This window comes from Lithobates pipiens, unplaced genomic scaffold (genome assembly GCF_037356315.1).
Source record: "Lithobates pipiens isolate NorthernLeopardFrog02 unplaced genomic scaffold, aLitPip1_a1.2 Scaffold_18, whole genome shotgun sequence".
Classification (NCBI taxonomy): Eukaryota; Metazoa; Chordata; class Amphibia; order Anura; family Ranidae; genus Lithobates; species Lithobates pipiens.
In genome coordinates this window covers 635,848,679-635,863,277 of record NW_027507758.1, presented here as the reverse complement: position 1 = coordinate 635,863,277, position 14,599 = coordinate 635,848,679, and the positions used below count along the sequence as shown (strand labels likewise).

The following is a 14,599-nucleotide window of genomic DNA, read 5'->3' as shown; positions in this document are numbered from 1 at the left end:
GTCAGCTGCAAATTGCATTGGATCACAGTACCAAATAGAACAACACCTACGGATGGGTACAAGGCAAATATGTACACTGTGAGAGGTGAGCGGGCGGCCGGCCAGCCGATCCCCCCGCCCCCCCATGTGAGCACCGGGAGAAGTGGGCGGGCCCCTTGTGAAGCCGAATTTGTACAGAAGAGCTGCGCAGGCAGGCGGCTGGCCGTTCTGTCCCCCCCCCAGCGTGAACACCAGGAGAAGTGAGCAGGTGGCCCCCAAGTGAAGCCGAATACTGCACAGAGTGAGGTGAGCTTGTGGGTGGCCGATATCCCCCAGTGGGAACGCCGGGATAAGTGGGCGGGCAGCCAATCTCCCCTCCCTCCCCCCGGCGTGAACACTAGGAGAAGCGGGCAGGTGGCCCCATCGTGTTGCCGGATTTTCCTTGGGGTGATGAGAGGGTGGGTGGGCAGGCGGTCTCCCTGGTGGTACCCAGCGTGAGAACCGAGAAAGGAACTACTACCGCTGCTCCAGCAGCAGTCAACCTCCGCTCAGCAAGTGTATGAGTATAATCTCAGATATTGGTATGAAATCATGTCTGACAAAGGAAACTAAGGAGTCTAGAAAATTCATTCATTCAGCAAATTGCTATAATTTAACACAGTCATTTCCTATGATTGTCAGCTCCATCTAGTGGCCATAAAAAACTGCAGTTTTCATTAAATGCCTCAATCAGTAAAAATAGCACAATACTGCTATTCATTCAACATTTTTTTTTAAAATAGACTTCTAAGTGTTTTTGAAATCTCTACACCACAAAATGTACTCAGCCAATGAAAGGTAATGACTCCATTTTTATTTTTCTACTGCTATCAATGGCCAACACGGTACAACACTTCATCCATGTCTTTGGTGATCTCTGATCTCCTTATCAACTGTTTTTACATGATGAAGATCAGCCATGGAGTATATCTGAGGTGTATATCAGGGTGTGCTTCTTCCCCACATGAGAGCTGTGATGTCCAGCAATATTCATATAGAAGACATTTCCCGCACTCAAGGCACTAATACACCTCGAGGGTTGTGTGGGATCCCTGATGTACAGGAAGACAGGACTTCAGTGAGGAACAATTCTCTCACTCAAGACAGGAAAGTGGCTTCTCCCCCGTGTGAGATCTCTGATGTTTAGAAAGGCCGGACCTATCTGAAAAACATTTCCCGCACTCAGGACAGGAATACAACTTCTCCTCCGTGTGAGATCTCTGATGTGTGTAAAGATTGGACTTCAGTGAAAAACATTTCCCGCATTCAGGACAGGAATACGGCTTCTCCCCTGTGTGAGATCTCTGATGTTGGTAAAGATTGTACTTCACTGAAAAACATTTCCCGCACTCAAGACAGGAATACGACTTCTCCCCCGTATGAGATCTCTGATGATTGTAAAGATTAGACTTCAGTGAAAAACATTTCCCACACTCAGAACAGGAATACGGCTTCTCCCCAGTGTGAGATCTCTGATGTGTGTAAAGATGGGACTTCAGTGAAAAACATTTCCCGCACTCAGGACAGGAATATGGCTTCTCCCCCGTGTGAGATCTCTGATGTTGGTAAAGATTGGACTTCACTGAAAAACATTTTTCACACTCAGGACAGGAATACGGTTTCTCCCCCGTGTGAGATCTCTGATGTGTGTAAAGACTGGACTTCCGTGAAAAACATTTCCCACACTCAGGACAGGAATACGACTTCTCTCCCGTGTGAGATCTCTGATGTCTGGAAAGGCTGAACTTCTCTGAAAAACATTTCCCACACTCAGGACAGGAATGTGGCTTCTCCCCTGTGTGAGATCTCTGATGTTTGGAAAGGCCAGACTTGTCTGAAAAACATTTCCCGCACTCAGGACAGGAATACGGCTTTTCTCCTGTGTGAGATCTTTTATGCACATTAAGATGGGATTTATAATGAAAACATCTCCCGCACTCAGTACAGGAAAACCTCTCATCTGTTGGAAGGACGGCCCCGTCCCTCACAGTCTGAGGTTCCTCAGGATAAGAGGAATACGATGGTCCATCTACACTGTGTGGTGCCGGATGGACATTTGAGGTAGTCGGGTTTTCTCCTGGACTATACTGTGTGATGTCCTCATCTTCTACTTTACAGTCTGGAGACGAAGTGAGACAATCCTCTGAGGTTTTCCTCATCTCCCGTCCATCTACTAAAATAGAAATACAAAGATTACTAGACATCAGCTGATTGGTTCCCCTAAACCAGGACTCCGCCCACATCAGGCAGCTTTGTCTCTGAGGATCTTACAATTTCCCCCTCAAGGTAACTAGTAAATGGGTCCTCTGATCTCCTACCAGATCATTTCTTTATTCATGGACCTTAGTCAGAGAGTGAGGAAACAACGAGAACTGTCTTTTATAGGAGTGACAGTTATATAGAAGATGAGTTTGAAAAGTCCATCAAGTCCAACCTATGTGTGTGATTACATGTCAGTATTACATTGTATATCCCTGTATGTTGTGGTCATTCAGTTGCTTATTTAATAATTTTTTGAAACTATTGATGACCCCGCTGAGACCACCACTTGTGGAAGGAAATTCCACATCCTTGCCACCCTTACAGTAAAGAACCCTCTACGTAGTTTAAGGTTAAACCTCTTTTCCTCACTCCACCATGGTAGCATACTAGTGATAGGCTCCGCCTTTCTCCCCTCCCTCAGGACCAATGAAATAGCATAAATTAAAGACCAGTTAGGCCCTGCCCCACTCTTCTTTTTCCCCTCATACCTCCACGTACCAGAGAAGAGTAAGCAGTTCTGTGTTTCCCACCTCTGCCTTCAGGCAGCTTCCGTCTGGGTTAAGCCTCTCCCAGTGCGAAGTCCCAGTATCAGGCTGCTGAAGGCGCCGTGTAGCTTGGGAGCTCCTTCTGTGGGTCTCGATGGAGCTGTGCAGTTTTTCCTCTTTAGGAATAAAATCTGCCTTTCACAGTGACTGCAGCGCTTGTGAGGTTTGGGGAGGCCAGCTATGCATCCTTCTTACCTTTGCCCTCTGAGGCTTTGTTTTGTCTCCTGTCCCTTTTCTCCTGCAGTGGCACTGTTCTGGGTATATTACTCCCCCAAGACAGGTTCCCTGCTGTCTTAACATCCCTTGAGGGCGAGTGCGGCCGCCCAGCTCCGTTCTTCTATGCTGGGACACGCTCGGCGACATCGTCAGAGAGCGCCGGTTTGCACATTGCGCACTCGTCGGCCGGGAGAACATTTTGGCTATGGGCAAATTGTGCCTTATTGCAAGTAATGGAGAGGAAGGTCCCAAAAAGAGATTTTTCTCTCCAGAGATAGGTTTGGAGCCCCGATAGGTTTAGGGGAGCGGGCGGTGGCTAGGATCATATCCATAGCTCCAGCATTTATTGATTTTTTTGTTTTTTTCTCAGTCCCTCCACAGAGATATGTCCGCTGGCACCCCTGCTGCCGGCTGTAGGTACAGCTTATGTTTGTGTGTTGTGTATATGTAGGTATGGGGCAGGTGTGTATATGTAGATGTATATGTTTGTTTATATATGTGTTTATATATATATATATATATATATATATATATTTTTATATATTATTATTATACAGGATTGATATAGAGCCAACAGTTTGCTCAGTGCTTTACAACATGAGGGCAAACATTACAGTTACATTACAATTTGGTACAAGAGGAATCAGAGGGCCCTGCTCGTTAGAGCTTACAATCTAAAAAGGAAGGGTCAATTGATACAAAAGGTAATAGCTGTGGGGGTGACGAGCTGATGGAGGAAGTAAAACAGTGTTAGTTAGAAGCAGGATAGGCTTCTTTGAAGAGAAGGGTTTTCAAGGATTGTCTAAAGATGGATAGATTAGGGGGCAGTCGGACAGATTGGGGTAGGGAGTTCCAAAGGATGGGAGAAGCTCTGGAGAAATCCTGGAGGAGGATATGGGAGGAGGTGACAAGGGAGCTAGAGAGCAGGAGGTCTTGAGATGACCGAAGAGAGCGGCTTGGTTGGTATTTTGGGACTAGGTCAGTGATGTATCTGGGGGCAGAGTTATGGATGGCTTTGTAAATTATTGTTAGTACTTTGAATTTTATTCGTTGGGTGAGTGGAAGCCAGTGGAGGGATTGGCAGAGAGCGGTGGAGGACACTGAATGGTTAGTAAGGTGGATGAGTCTATGGCATTCATTATGGACTGAAGGGGGGATAGTCTATGTAAAGGTAATCCAATGAGGAGGGAGTTGCAGTAGTCGAGGAGAGAGATGACCAGGGAGTGAATTAGAAGCTTGGTGGGGTCATTAGGTAAAAAAGGGGCGTATTCTGGAAATGTTGCGGAGGGTAAGACGGCATGATTTGGACAGGGCTTGTATGTGGGCCTGAAAGGACAGTTCAGAGTCTAAGGTTACCCCTAGCACCCTGGCATGTGCGGATGGACTGATAGATTTGCCATTGATCTTGACAGAGAAGTCAGGGGAAGGGGCACGTGAGAGAAGAAATATTAAAAGTTCGGTTTTAGATAGATTATGGTTGAGGAAGTCATGTGACATCCAGGCTGATATGTCTGTTAGTAGATCAGTGATGTGTGAGGAGATTGATGGGGTGAGCTGAGGGGTAGAGAGATAGATTTGGGTGTCATCAGCATATAAATGGTAGTGAAAGCCATGGGATGCTATCAGCTGACCCAGGGAGGATGTGTAGATCGAGAATAGTAGAGGTCCAAGGACAGAACCTTGGGGGACCCCAACGGAAAGGGGAGATGGAGAAGAGGAAGTGGAGTTGTAAGTGACACTGAAGGTGCAATGAGATAGGTAAGATTAAAAAAAACGGAGAGTTCGGTCATGTGGAGACCAAGCAAATTGAGTTTTTTGAGGAGGAGGGGGCGGTCAACTGTATCAAAGGCAGCAGAAAGGTCCAAGAGTAAGAGTACGGAATGATGACCGTTGGTTTTGGCTGTTACTAAGCAGTTTGTGAGTTTTAGGAGGGCAGTTTCTGTGGAGTGTTGTGGGCGAAATCCAGACCGAAGGTGATCAACAAGGTTATTTTCAATGAGGTGGTCGCTCAGTCGGTTGTAGACTAAACGTTCAAGGAGTTTGGAGGCAAAAGGGAGTAAAGAGATGGGTCTTAAGTTGTTAAGATTAGTGGGGTCTGAGGCCTTTTTTGGTATGGGAGTGACTAGCGCATGTTTTAGAGGGTTGGGGAAGATTCCAGTAGTGAATGAGAGGTTGAAGATATGAGTTAAGGAGTGTAGGATTAAGTCAGATGGTGACCGTAGTATTTGAGAAGGAACAGGGTCCAGGGGGGAGGAGGTTAGGTGGGCATTAGAAAAAAAGTTTAGTGACTTCCTCTATAGTAGCTGGGTTAAAAGAGGGAAGTATTGATTGTGCAGGAGGACAAGAAGTGTAAGGTGAGGGAGATGTCTGTAGAGCGGAGATCTCGAGACGAATCGTCTCAATCTTATTTTTGAAGTGATAAGCAATCTCCTATATATGTTTGTGTATATATGAGTGTGTTCTTATGTATGTGGGGGGGTGTTATATGTAGCTGTGTGTGCATATATATATATATATATATATATATATATATATATATATATATATAAATATATACCGTGTTTCGCCAAAAATAAACCTGGGTTTTATATTAATTTTGGCAACAAAAGACACAGCAGGGCTTATTTTCGGGGTAGGTCTTACCATGTAATGTGCGGTCTTCTCTTTCCCTTTCTCTCCCTGCCTGACAGGAATCCCCAGTGTGAACTGAGTTAAAATGCTAGTAAAATCCTATAATCCACTCTATTACAGTAGTATATAATGTACAACGTGTGTGTTTCTGTAATACAGGGCTCGACAAAACCCGGGCGCCAGGTCGCATTTGCGACTAGAATTAGCGACCTGGTGCCTGGGGCATCACAGCTGGGGGTATCCTGTCACCGCGGACCCCCCGGCGTGATCGCGTCGGGCCGTGCCGCCGGCGGCCGGTAATTGAGCCCCCGGCTTTGAGGCCTTCTACGATCCTATGGTTCCTTCTGAAATCTGGCGCCCTCTTGTGGTGGCCGTTGGAATTACAACCAGCAATGCTAATAGGCTGGCAGGCAGGGGAAGCTCCATCTCCTTCCCTTTACTCAGAACCCCTAAACATTATATATATATTTTATTCTAACACCCTAGAGAATAAAATGGTGGTCGTTGCAATACTGTCTGTCACACCGTATTTGCACAGCGGACTTACAAGCGCACTTTTTTGGGGAAAATGTATTTAATAACAAAAAAATAAGACAACAGTAAAGTTAGCCCAATTTTTTTTTTTATATTGTGAAAGATAATGTTACGTCGAGTAAATCGATACCCAACATGACATACTTCAAAATTGCGCCCGCTCACGGAATGGCAACAAACTTTTACCCTTAAAAATCTCCATAGGCGACGTTAAAAAAATTCTACAGGTTGCACGTTTTAAGTTACAGAGGAGGTCTGGGGCCAGAATTATTGCTCTCACTCTACCGATCGCAGCGATACCTCACATGTGTGGTTTGAACACCGCTTTCATATATGCGTTCGCTTCTGCACCCAAGCTTGGCGGGACAGGGCGCGCTTAAAATATATATATTTTTTTCTTATTTTAACTTTTATTTTTATTTTTTTCACTGTTCTTTAAAAAAAAAAAAAAAAAAAAGAAAAGTGTGTCACTTTTATTCCTATTACAAGGAATGTAAAAATCCCTTGTAATAGAAAAAGGCATGAGAGCACCTCTTATATATGAGATCTGGGGGGTCAGAGAGACCTCACATCTCATATTTAAACTAAAATGCAATTTAAAAAAAATGTGTCCTTTTAAAAAAACTAAAATAATAAAATGTCCCTCTAAGCGCTATGGGCAATGACTTGGAGACAGGTGGGGGGGGGGGGGGGCAGGCTATCTTCCCCTCACTCGTCTCCATGTCAGGCCAGGCACAGGGACAGGTCCAGATCGCTGTCATGGACCTGGCTCCTAACCTTTTTAGCTGGCTCCTAGATTCCAAGCAAATTTGTCAACCCCTGCTGTAATATAATTGTGCCAAACCTTTGTTATAGCTCCGCTCTGTGCTTCCGTGACCCGCCGGATTCCCCGCAATTATATTACAGAAACACACACATCGTACATTATATACTACTGTAATCGAGTGGATATATACACATACACACACAGAAATGCATATTGTTTAAAAAAAGGGAGAGAGTATATAGACGTGTGTGTGTATATTTATATATAAATATATACACACATATACATCTGTAAGACTGCCAGCACTGTGGAAGGGTGAGCAAGATCAATGTTACTTTTAGCTTTATGTCTGTCTCTTGTGCCATGTCTGCAGTCTATAACCTCCCATGTGCCATGTCCGCAGTCTATGACCTCTCTGTGGACTATAATGTAAGGGGAAGCTCTATGGACTCTTGCGTCAGGACTCATATTATTGGCATGCAGGAGTCAGTGGCAACGGGCTAATATCATGCAGTCCTTGCTCTACTCTGGACCAATCAGTGAGCAGTATGGGTGGAGGAATGTATTTAGTGTTAATGACCCACCTGTGCTGATCTCTGTAGGAGTGTCCTCCTCTATAAATGTCCCCGTTATTCCATCCTCCTCCATAGACTGCTGATCATCCCTCACATACCTCTCTTCTTCTTCTGATTTAACCTCAAATTCTATATCGATTGGATCTCCACTCTAAATCAAGAAAATGAGAGAGAATATCATCTGTAAAATATAAGATTTATTATTGTGACGTCACATAAAAAAAGGCAAATCCACTACGCACGATAAGTGCACTTGGAGGTGCAGTCGCTGTAGATCTGAGGGGAAGATCTGAAATGAGGGGAAGCTCTGCTGATTTCTATCATCCAATCATATCCAAGCAAAAATGCTGTTTTTTTTTTTTCCCTTCTATTCTCCCCTCAGATCTACAGCGTCTGCACTTCCAAGTGCACAGAGGATTTGTCTTTAGCAAATAAACCCCCCGTCTCCTCAAGTTCATGTTCTAGATGCTCCATCCCACCAACCTTGCAATATTGAGGGATGGTGTGACCTTCCTGTGTGGAATCCCGGGAATACAGAGGACGGGGACATCTCTCTGGTGGGTTCCTGGTATTTGGCGGCTCCATCATATCCTTGTGTCCTCCTGAAAACTCCTCCATCACTCCATACTCCTCATCCTCCTCTTTATACTCTTCTTTAACATCAATATTATTATCCCCGAGGTTTCCACTCTGAATATAAAATAAAACATTCATTGTAACAAATATGCTGTGTATAAATCAGAACTACCAATAATTGTCAATCATCTACCTGATGATGGTGGGGGATGGTGTGATCTTCCTGTGTGGAATCCCGGGAATACAGAGGACAGGGACCTCTTTCTGGTGGGTTCATGTAGCTGGATGACTCCACCATGGTGTCCTGGTACAGATCTTTGTGTTCTTTTAAAGACTCCTCCATCACCCCATCCTCATCATCCTCCTCTTTTATCTCTTCTTTAACCTCAACTTTAGACTCTCTCAGGTTTCCTCTCTGAATATATAATAAAAATGACATCAATGGTAACAATGCAGATAATGTACAGATCCTAATGATACTATCAGTGATTGTTCCTCATCTACCTGATGATGGTGAGGGATGGTGTGACCTTCCTGTGTGATATCCCGGGAATACAGAGGACGGGGACATCTCTCTGGTGGGTTCCCATTACTGGATCCATCTGTAGGAAACACACACACTGACTGAATACATTGTTTCTATGTGTTTATCAGATGATGGGGGATCTAGGTGGAGCCTCCGTACTGCTCTCTCCTTTACAATAAAGTCTCCTCTTACCCGGTGATGTGAGGGGCGGCTGATTGTCCATCATGACGTCCTTGTAGAGATCCTTGTGTCCTTCTAAATACTCCCACTCCTCCATGGAGAAATAGACAGTGACATCCTGACACCTTATAGGAACCTGACACACACAATGATACAGTCACCATCCAGACACATCCCTTGTCTGTTACTGGATAATGTCCCAGAATTCCCAGAATCCTCCTCACCTCTCCTCCATCATCTCTCTGGTGACTTCTAGAATCTTCTTTGTATTTCTCTATTCTATCAGGGAGGGATGTGGAGGCAATGTGATGTCATATGATCTCCAGACTTCACACGAGGAAAACTCTAGATCTGAACACAAATAGTAAAATCAAATGGTATTCCCAGAATCCTCCTCACCTCACCATTCAGGTCTCCATTTTATTAAAGCCCAACTTCAGACTGAGGTATAACTTACTCACACAGGCGGACTCTGCTGGGGACACTCATGTTGGAGTGGGCTCTGCTGGGGACACTGATGTAAGGACGGACTCTGCTGGGGACATCGATGTATGGACTGGGCTCTGCTGGGGACACTCATGTTGGAGTGGGCTTTGCTGGGGACACGGATGTAATGACGGACTCTGCTGGGGACACCGATGTATGGACTGGGCTCTGCTGGGGACAATGATGTAAGGACCAGGCTCTGCTGGGTACACTGATGGCATCTGGTGGCAGGCGACGTGTGAGCAGGGATCATTTACATTTCCATCCATGTGTGGTCACTGCCGGATAAAAGTCACTCCATCAGCGGCTGCAGCCAATAGCTTCATCACTAATCTGTGTATTCTGAGAGCGGAGGAGCGCCCCCCATTGTCAGAATCCAATAGTGCAGCGGGGAGGATTCCCCCATCCCCCTCCAATGTGTGGATGGGGGAATCACTTCCGTTTTTTCCTCTCATCCTGCTGGCTGAACAATAAAACTGAACCATGTATGGCCAGATTTGGAAGCAAAATATATTAATTGTCAACTGATCCCCCCTGAAGGGGTTAATCTACATATTACCTCCTCTGCCGCCAGATCCAGCAACATCTCCTCTCTACGTCCTATCAAATGGAACGCCCTGCCTTTGCCAGTCATCACTTCCTGTCTGTATCTGACATCACTTCCTGTCTGTATTCCATAGAGACTTTTTTACTGGGTAGAGGTGAGATCACCACCCTGTGGAATTCAGAGGAACTGCAGCTCAAGAGATGTCTAGTAGCGTGAACACGTCTGTTTCGAGTATTATTATACAGGATTTATATAGCGCCAACAGTTTACGCAGCTCTTTACAGTATAGAATTGAAGACACTGCAAGCTGTTTGAGGCATCATGTTGAATAAGAGGGGTGTGACTGCAGAGTGCAGCTCCACTGATGACAGGAAGCACATGGCCTCCACTCCACTTTTTTTAACTGAACTTTATTGTGAATCTCTGGAGCTCCACTACAGGAAGTGGAGGCCACATGATTCCTGTGTAGAGTGGAGCTCCAGTGACTGCAGTCTGCACCACATACTGATCCATTCTGTTGGGATTTGCAGAAATAAAAGAAGATATTTTTGGGAGGTTTTGTACTTTCTGGTAAAGTGCTCTCCTTGTAAAAACAATTTTTTATTATTTCCCAATGTTTGGTGATGATGGAAGTTGATGTTTATGTTGGAAGAAGAATACAATCCATGTCTCTAATCACAATCTCATTGTCCTTGTTTGCTCCACCTTCATACCAACTAACAGGACCAAGACTGAGACACACATCCATCTCCACACAGAAAATGTTTTACGGTTCAATGGTATGTCGGCATTAAACCTCCATCTTCCTGAAAGTCATATCTGTTCTGATGCAAATATTATCCACTTAACGACCGCCTGGCCACATTGTACTGAGGATGGGGGGCGTTGTATTGAAGACGTGTGGCGCTGTCCTGAGGAGGGGGGCACTGTACTGGGGACAGGGAGCGCTGTACTGAGGAAGGTGGGGGAAGCTGTACTGAGGAAGGGGGGGGGGGGGAAGCTGTACTGAGGAAGGGGGGCGCTGTACTGAGGAAGGGGGGGAAGCTGCACTGAGGACGGGGGGCACTGTACTGAGGATGGGGGGGTGCTGTACTGAGACCAGACACTCAGAACCTGGTCCCATACTGTATAAATCAGGTCGAGCATCTCCTTGTGACCTGACAACCGAGTTTGAGTCTAGAATAGAGGAAGGAGGGCCAGACTCCATCCTGGGGAATAAGTCTCAAGGCATGATTCAGCATACCCAAAGTGACTGTAAGCCCCCCTTTTGCAACAAGCTGGGGATCGGTCAAAGATGACTGGTCTGACATATCTGAGCAGTTCTTCTGGCAACATCATAATTAAGAGATTGCGCAGAGAATGGAACCCAGAATGATAATGACGTTTAGCCCGAACCTACCACTTTGTGGGCCGTCAAGGGGACACTGGCCCAGCACATTCGCTGAGAGACTATAGATCCCTGGGCGGTAACCAGGGTCACCATGTGACAGGACATGAATTTAATGAATTAACCCTGACCCCCCTGCAGGTAGCCAAGACCCAAAGGAGTGCTTGGCAAGGTATGAAAGTAAGGACTTCTTTCGACCCAAGGGTATCCTAGTGGTGAAACAACATCTGCACCATTATGTTGCCCTACCAAAGGGCAGGTCTGATGGAAGCAAGTTCAAGCTTTGATGAGGATAGTTTGAATGCCACTGCACCCCCCCTCCCCCAACTGTAGCAAGTGCTGCATCGTAGAATCCACGGATGAGTTCCTTGATGAAAAATGTGAGAGCAGCCAATATGTAACAAACAATATTGGAAACTTGCCACTGGGCACCCTGGTGGCCTGGTCCCCCACCTTCAGAACAAAGGTAAAGAACCAGACCAAGTACCCCTAGGAAATTACTGCCTCCAGTAACTGATTTGGCAATGAAAGCATGACTATGTGCTGGAGCCCAGATACTACAAACAAAAGAATCTGACTCCAAAGACATGCTGGTAGGTTAATTGGCTTATGTCCAAAATTGGCCCTAGTATATGAATGGGGACCTTGGATTTTGGGCTCCTTGAGGTTATGGACCGATCTGAGTGTGTGATGTACAATGTGCAGGGATAGGGACAATTGTAGAGAAGCATCTACACTCCCTCAGATTGAACTGGATGGACTGGTGTCTTTATTCAACCTTACTATGTAACTATGAGATAGTGATGAAGCCCGCGTGCAGGCATGAAAAAAAAAGAAAAGAAAAAAGCTTCCAGCAGGGCTATCTGAAGACCAGGAATGGGAGACACCAAACACCGCCCCAGATGAGGAACATGCTTGGCTCAGACAAATAACCAGAAAGCTAGACAAGACCAGTGGACTGAGGGAACGTAGGAAGAGCGGAAGCTGGGGGTGTGCTGACACCCTGTTTCTGACTGAGCGAGCTTTGATCACCTCCATCCTGTCTTGGAACCGTAACAGACCATGGAAAGCATATTTAGCCCACATGAATCTGTGCTAAAAATAAAGCCCAGAACCTGTTTCATGCCGGATGGGAGTGGCTGGGACAGAATTGGAAACAATCTGAAGCGTACCGCCTTCACGGCTGTGGCCGGGAAAGGAAACCCCTGTGACAAAGCTCTGCCGTGTGCTTAAGTATGGACCAACTCCGGGATGACGGAGTGAGGTTGAAGGGATGCACATGAATGGTTGCATCCGCAACGTACGGAATGCCCAACCCAAGGTGATAGAAACAATGGAAGTGACACCACCCCTCTGTGGCTACCTGAGTGTGAGGACATGGCCAGAAATTACAAGACCAGAGTAAGTGAATGAACCCCCCCCCCCGTATGTGGTAAGTGAGCCAGAATAACCTGCAGCACAGAGACAGGTTGTAAAACTGAAACCCTCAGGGCTAGTGTACCCATAGACCATGGTGGGCAGTCGTACAGGTGTAATGAAATGAGCATGCTTTGTATGACGTATGTTATATGGGCGAGAAGATTGTGGTCAACAATCATTTAAAAAATGAAACCTCAGCCCATATGGATCTGTAGACGTGACAGATCCTGAGATGTTAGTACTGCTAACTAAACCCAGGTGTACAAAGAACACTGAACGAAAAGGTACGATGAGACATGGAAACAAACGAAGATGAAATGGCTATTGGAGTATGCCATGGCTGTATGGCACCGACAAGCTATGACAGAACATGCAGGACATAACCGCTATGTTATGGCGACCACGCTGTAACAGAACCGATGTGACAGGACCGCAGACCACACTGACAAGAATCTCTGACAGAGACAAGCTATGACAGAACCACTGTGTCAGAACTCGCCAAGACTGGGACATGCAGTGACTGAAACACTATGACTGAACACCTTATGGCAGCACCTTTACGACAGTCCCCGCTGACTGTGAAATGCTAAAACAGCCCCCCTCTGACAGAACACGCTGTATGGACATGCTCTATGACCACGTTGGACCAACACACTAAGGCTGAACACGTTCAGACCGTCCACACTAGGACAGCACCCGTTGTGACTGAACATGCTATGACTGGAACGCTGTGACAGAACCACTATGACTGAAAACGCTGTGACAGAACCACTATGACTGAAAATGCTGTGACAGAACCACTATGACTGAAAACACTGTGACAGAACCACTATGACTGAAAACGCTATGACAGAACCACCATGAGAGAACATGCTGGACCAAACACGCTATGACTGAACATGTGACAGCACCCGCTATAACTGTAACATGTTACGACAGCCCCAGTAAGACAGAACGTGCTATGACTGGAATGCTATGACTAAACACATTGACAGCACCCACTATGACAGGACCGCTGTGACTGAAAACACTAAGACTGAAACCACTGTAACAGAAAACGCTGTGACTGAAAGCGCTGTGTCTTAAAATGCTATGACTGAAAAAGCTGTGACAGAACCGCTATGGCTGAAGCTGATATGACGGAACCACTATGACTGAAAACGCTGAGACAGAACCACTATGACTGAAAACGCTGAGACAGTACCACTTTGACATGAAAACGCTATGACAGAACATGCTGGACCAAACACGCTATGACTGAACACGTGACAGCACCCGCCATAACTGTAACATGTTATGATAGCCCCACTAAGACAGAATGTGCTATGAGTGGAATGCTATGACTAAACACATTGACAGCACCCGCTATGACTAAAAATGCTATGACTGGACCGCTGTGACTAAAAACATTAAGACTGAAACCGCTGTGACTGAAACCACTGTGACAGAAAATGCTGCGACTGAAAAAGCTGTGACGGAACCACTATGACTGAAAACACTATGACAGAACCACTATGACTGAAAACGCAGAACCACTATGACTGAAAACGCTATGACAGAACCACTATGACTGAAAACACTGTGACAGAACCACTATGACTGAAAAAGCTGTGACAGAACCACTATGAGTGAAAACGCTGTGACAGAACCACCATGACAGAACATGCTTGATCAAACACGCTATGACTGAACACATAACAGCACCGCTATAAGTGTAACATGTTATGACAGCCCCAGTAAAACAGAACGTACTATGACTGGAATGCTATGACTAAACACATTGACAGCACCCGCTATGACTAAACCTCTGTGACTGAAACCACTGTGACAGAAAACGCTGTGACTGAAAGCCCTGTGACTGGAGATGCTATGACTGAAACTGCTGTGACTAAAACCGCTGTGACAGAAAATGCTGCGACAGAACCGCTATG

The 14,599-nt window shown here is 45.8% G+C and overlaps 2 protein-coding genes across 2 annotated transcripts in view; both read right to left on the bottom strand.

Annotated features, from left to right (window-relative positions):
• LOC143989614 (uncharacterized) overlaps positions 1 to 10,064 on the bottom strand; it is a 68,894-nt gene extending 58,830 nt beyond the window's left edge. Inside the window, exon 1 of the mRNA XM_077489832.1 lies at positions 9,875 to 10,064. The gene's annotated coding sequence lies outside the window, so the exon portion shown is untranslated. The remainder of the gene's footprint in view (positions 1 to 9,874) is intronic.
• LOC143986892 (uncharacterized) overlaps positions 1 to 14,599 on the bottom strand; it is a 133,079-nt gene that overhangs the window by 106,466 nt on the left and 12,014 nt on the right. The window contains exons 8-14 of the mRNA XM_077485298.1: positions 9,054 to 9,134; positions 8,842 to 8,965; positions 8,628 to 8,725; positions 8,317 to 8,538; positions 8,031 to 8,237; positions 7,557 to 7,698; positions 1,115 to 2,191 (exon numbers count right to left, since the gene is read on the bottom strand). Of these exons, the coding sequence (XP_077341424.1) occupies positions 1,115 to 2,191; positions 7,557 to 7,698; positions 8,031 to 8,237; positions 8,317 to 8,538; positions 8,628 to 8,725; positions 8,842 to 8,965; positions 9,054 to 9,134 (1,951 nt within the window). The remainder of the gene's footprint in view (positions 1 to 1,114; positions 2,192 to 7,556; positions 7,699 to 8,030; positions 8,238 to 8,316; positions 8,539 to 8,627; positions 8,726 to 8,841; positions 8,966 to 9,053; positions 9,135 to 14,599) is intronic.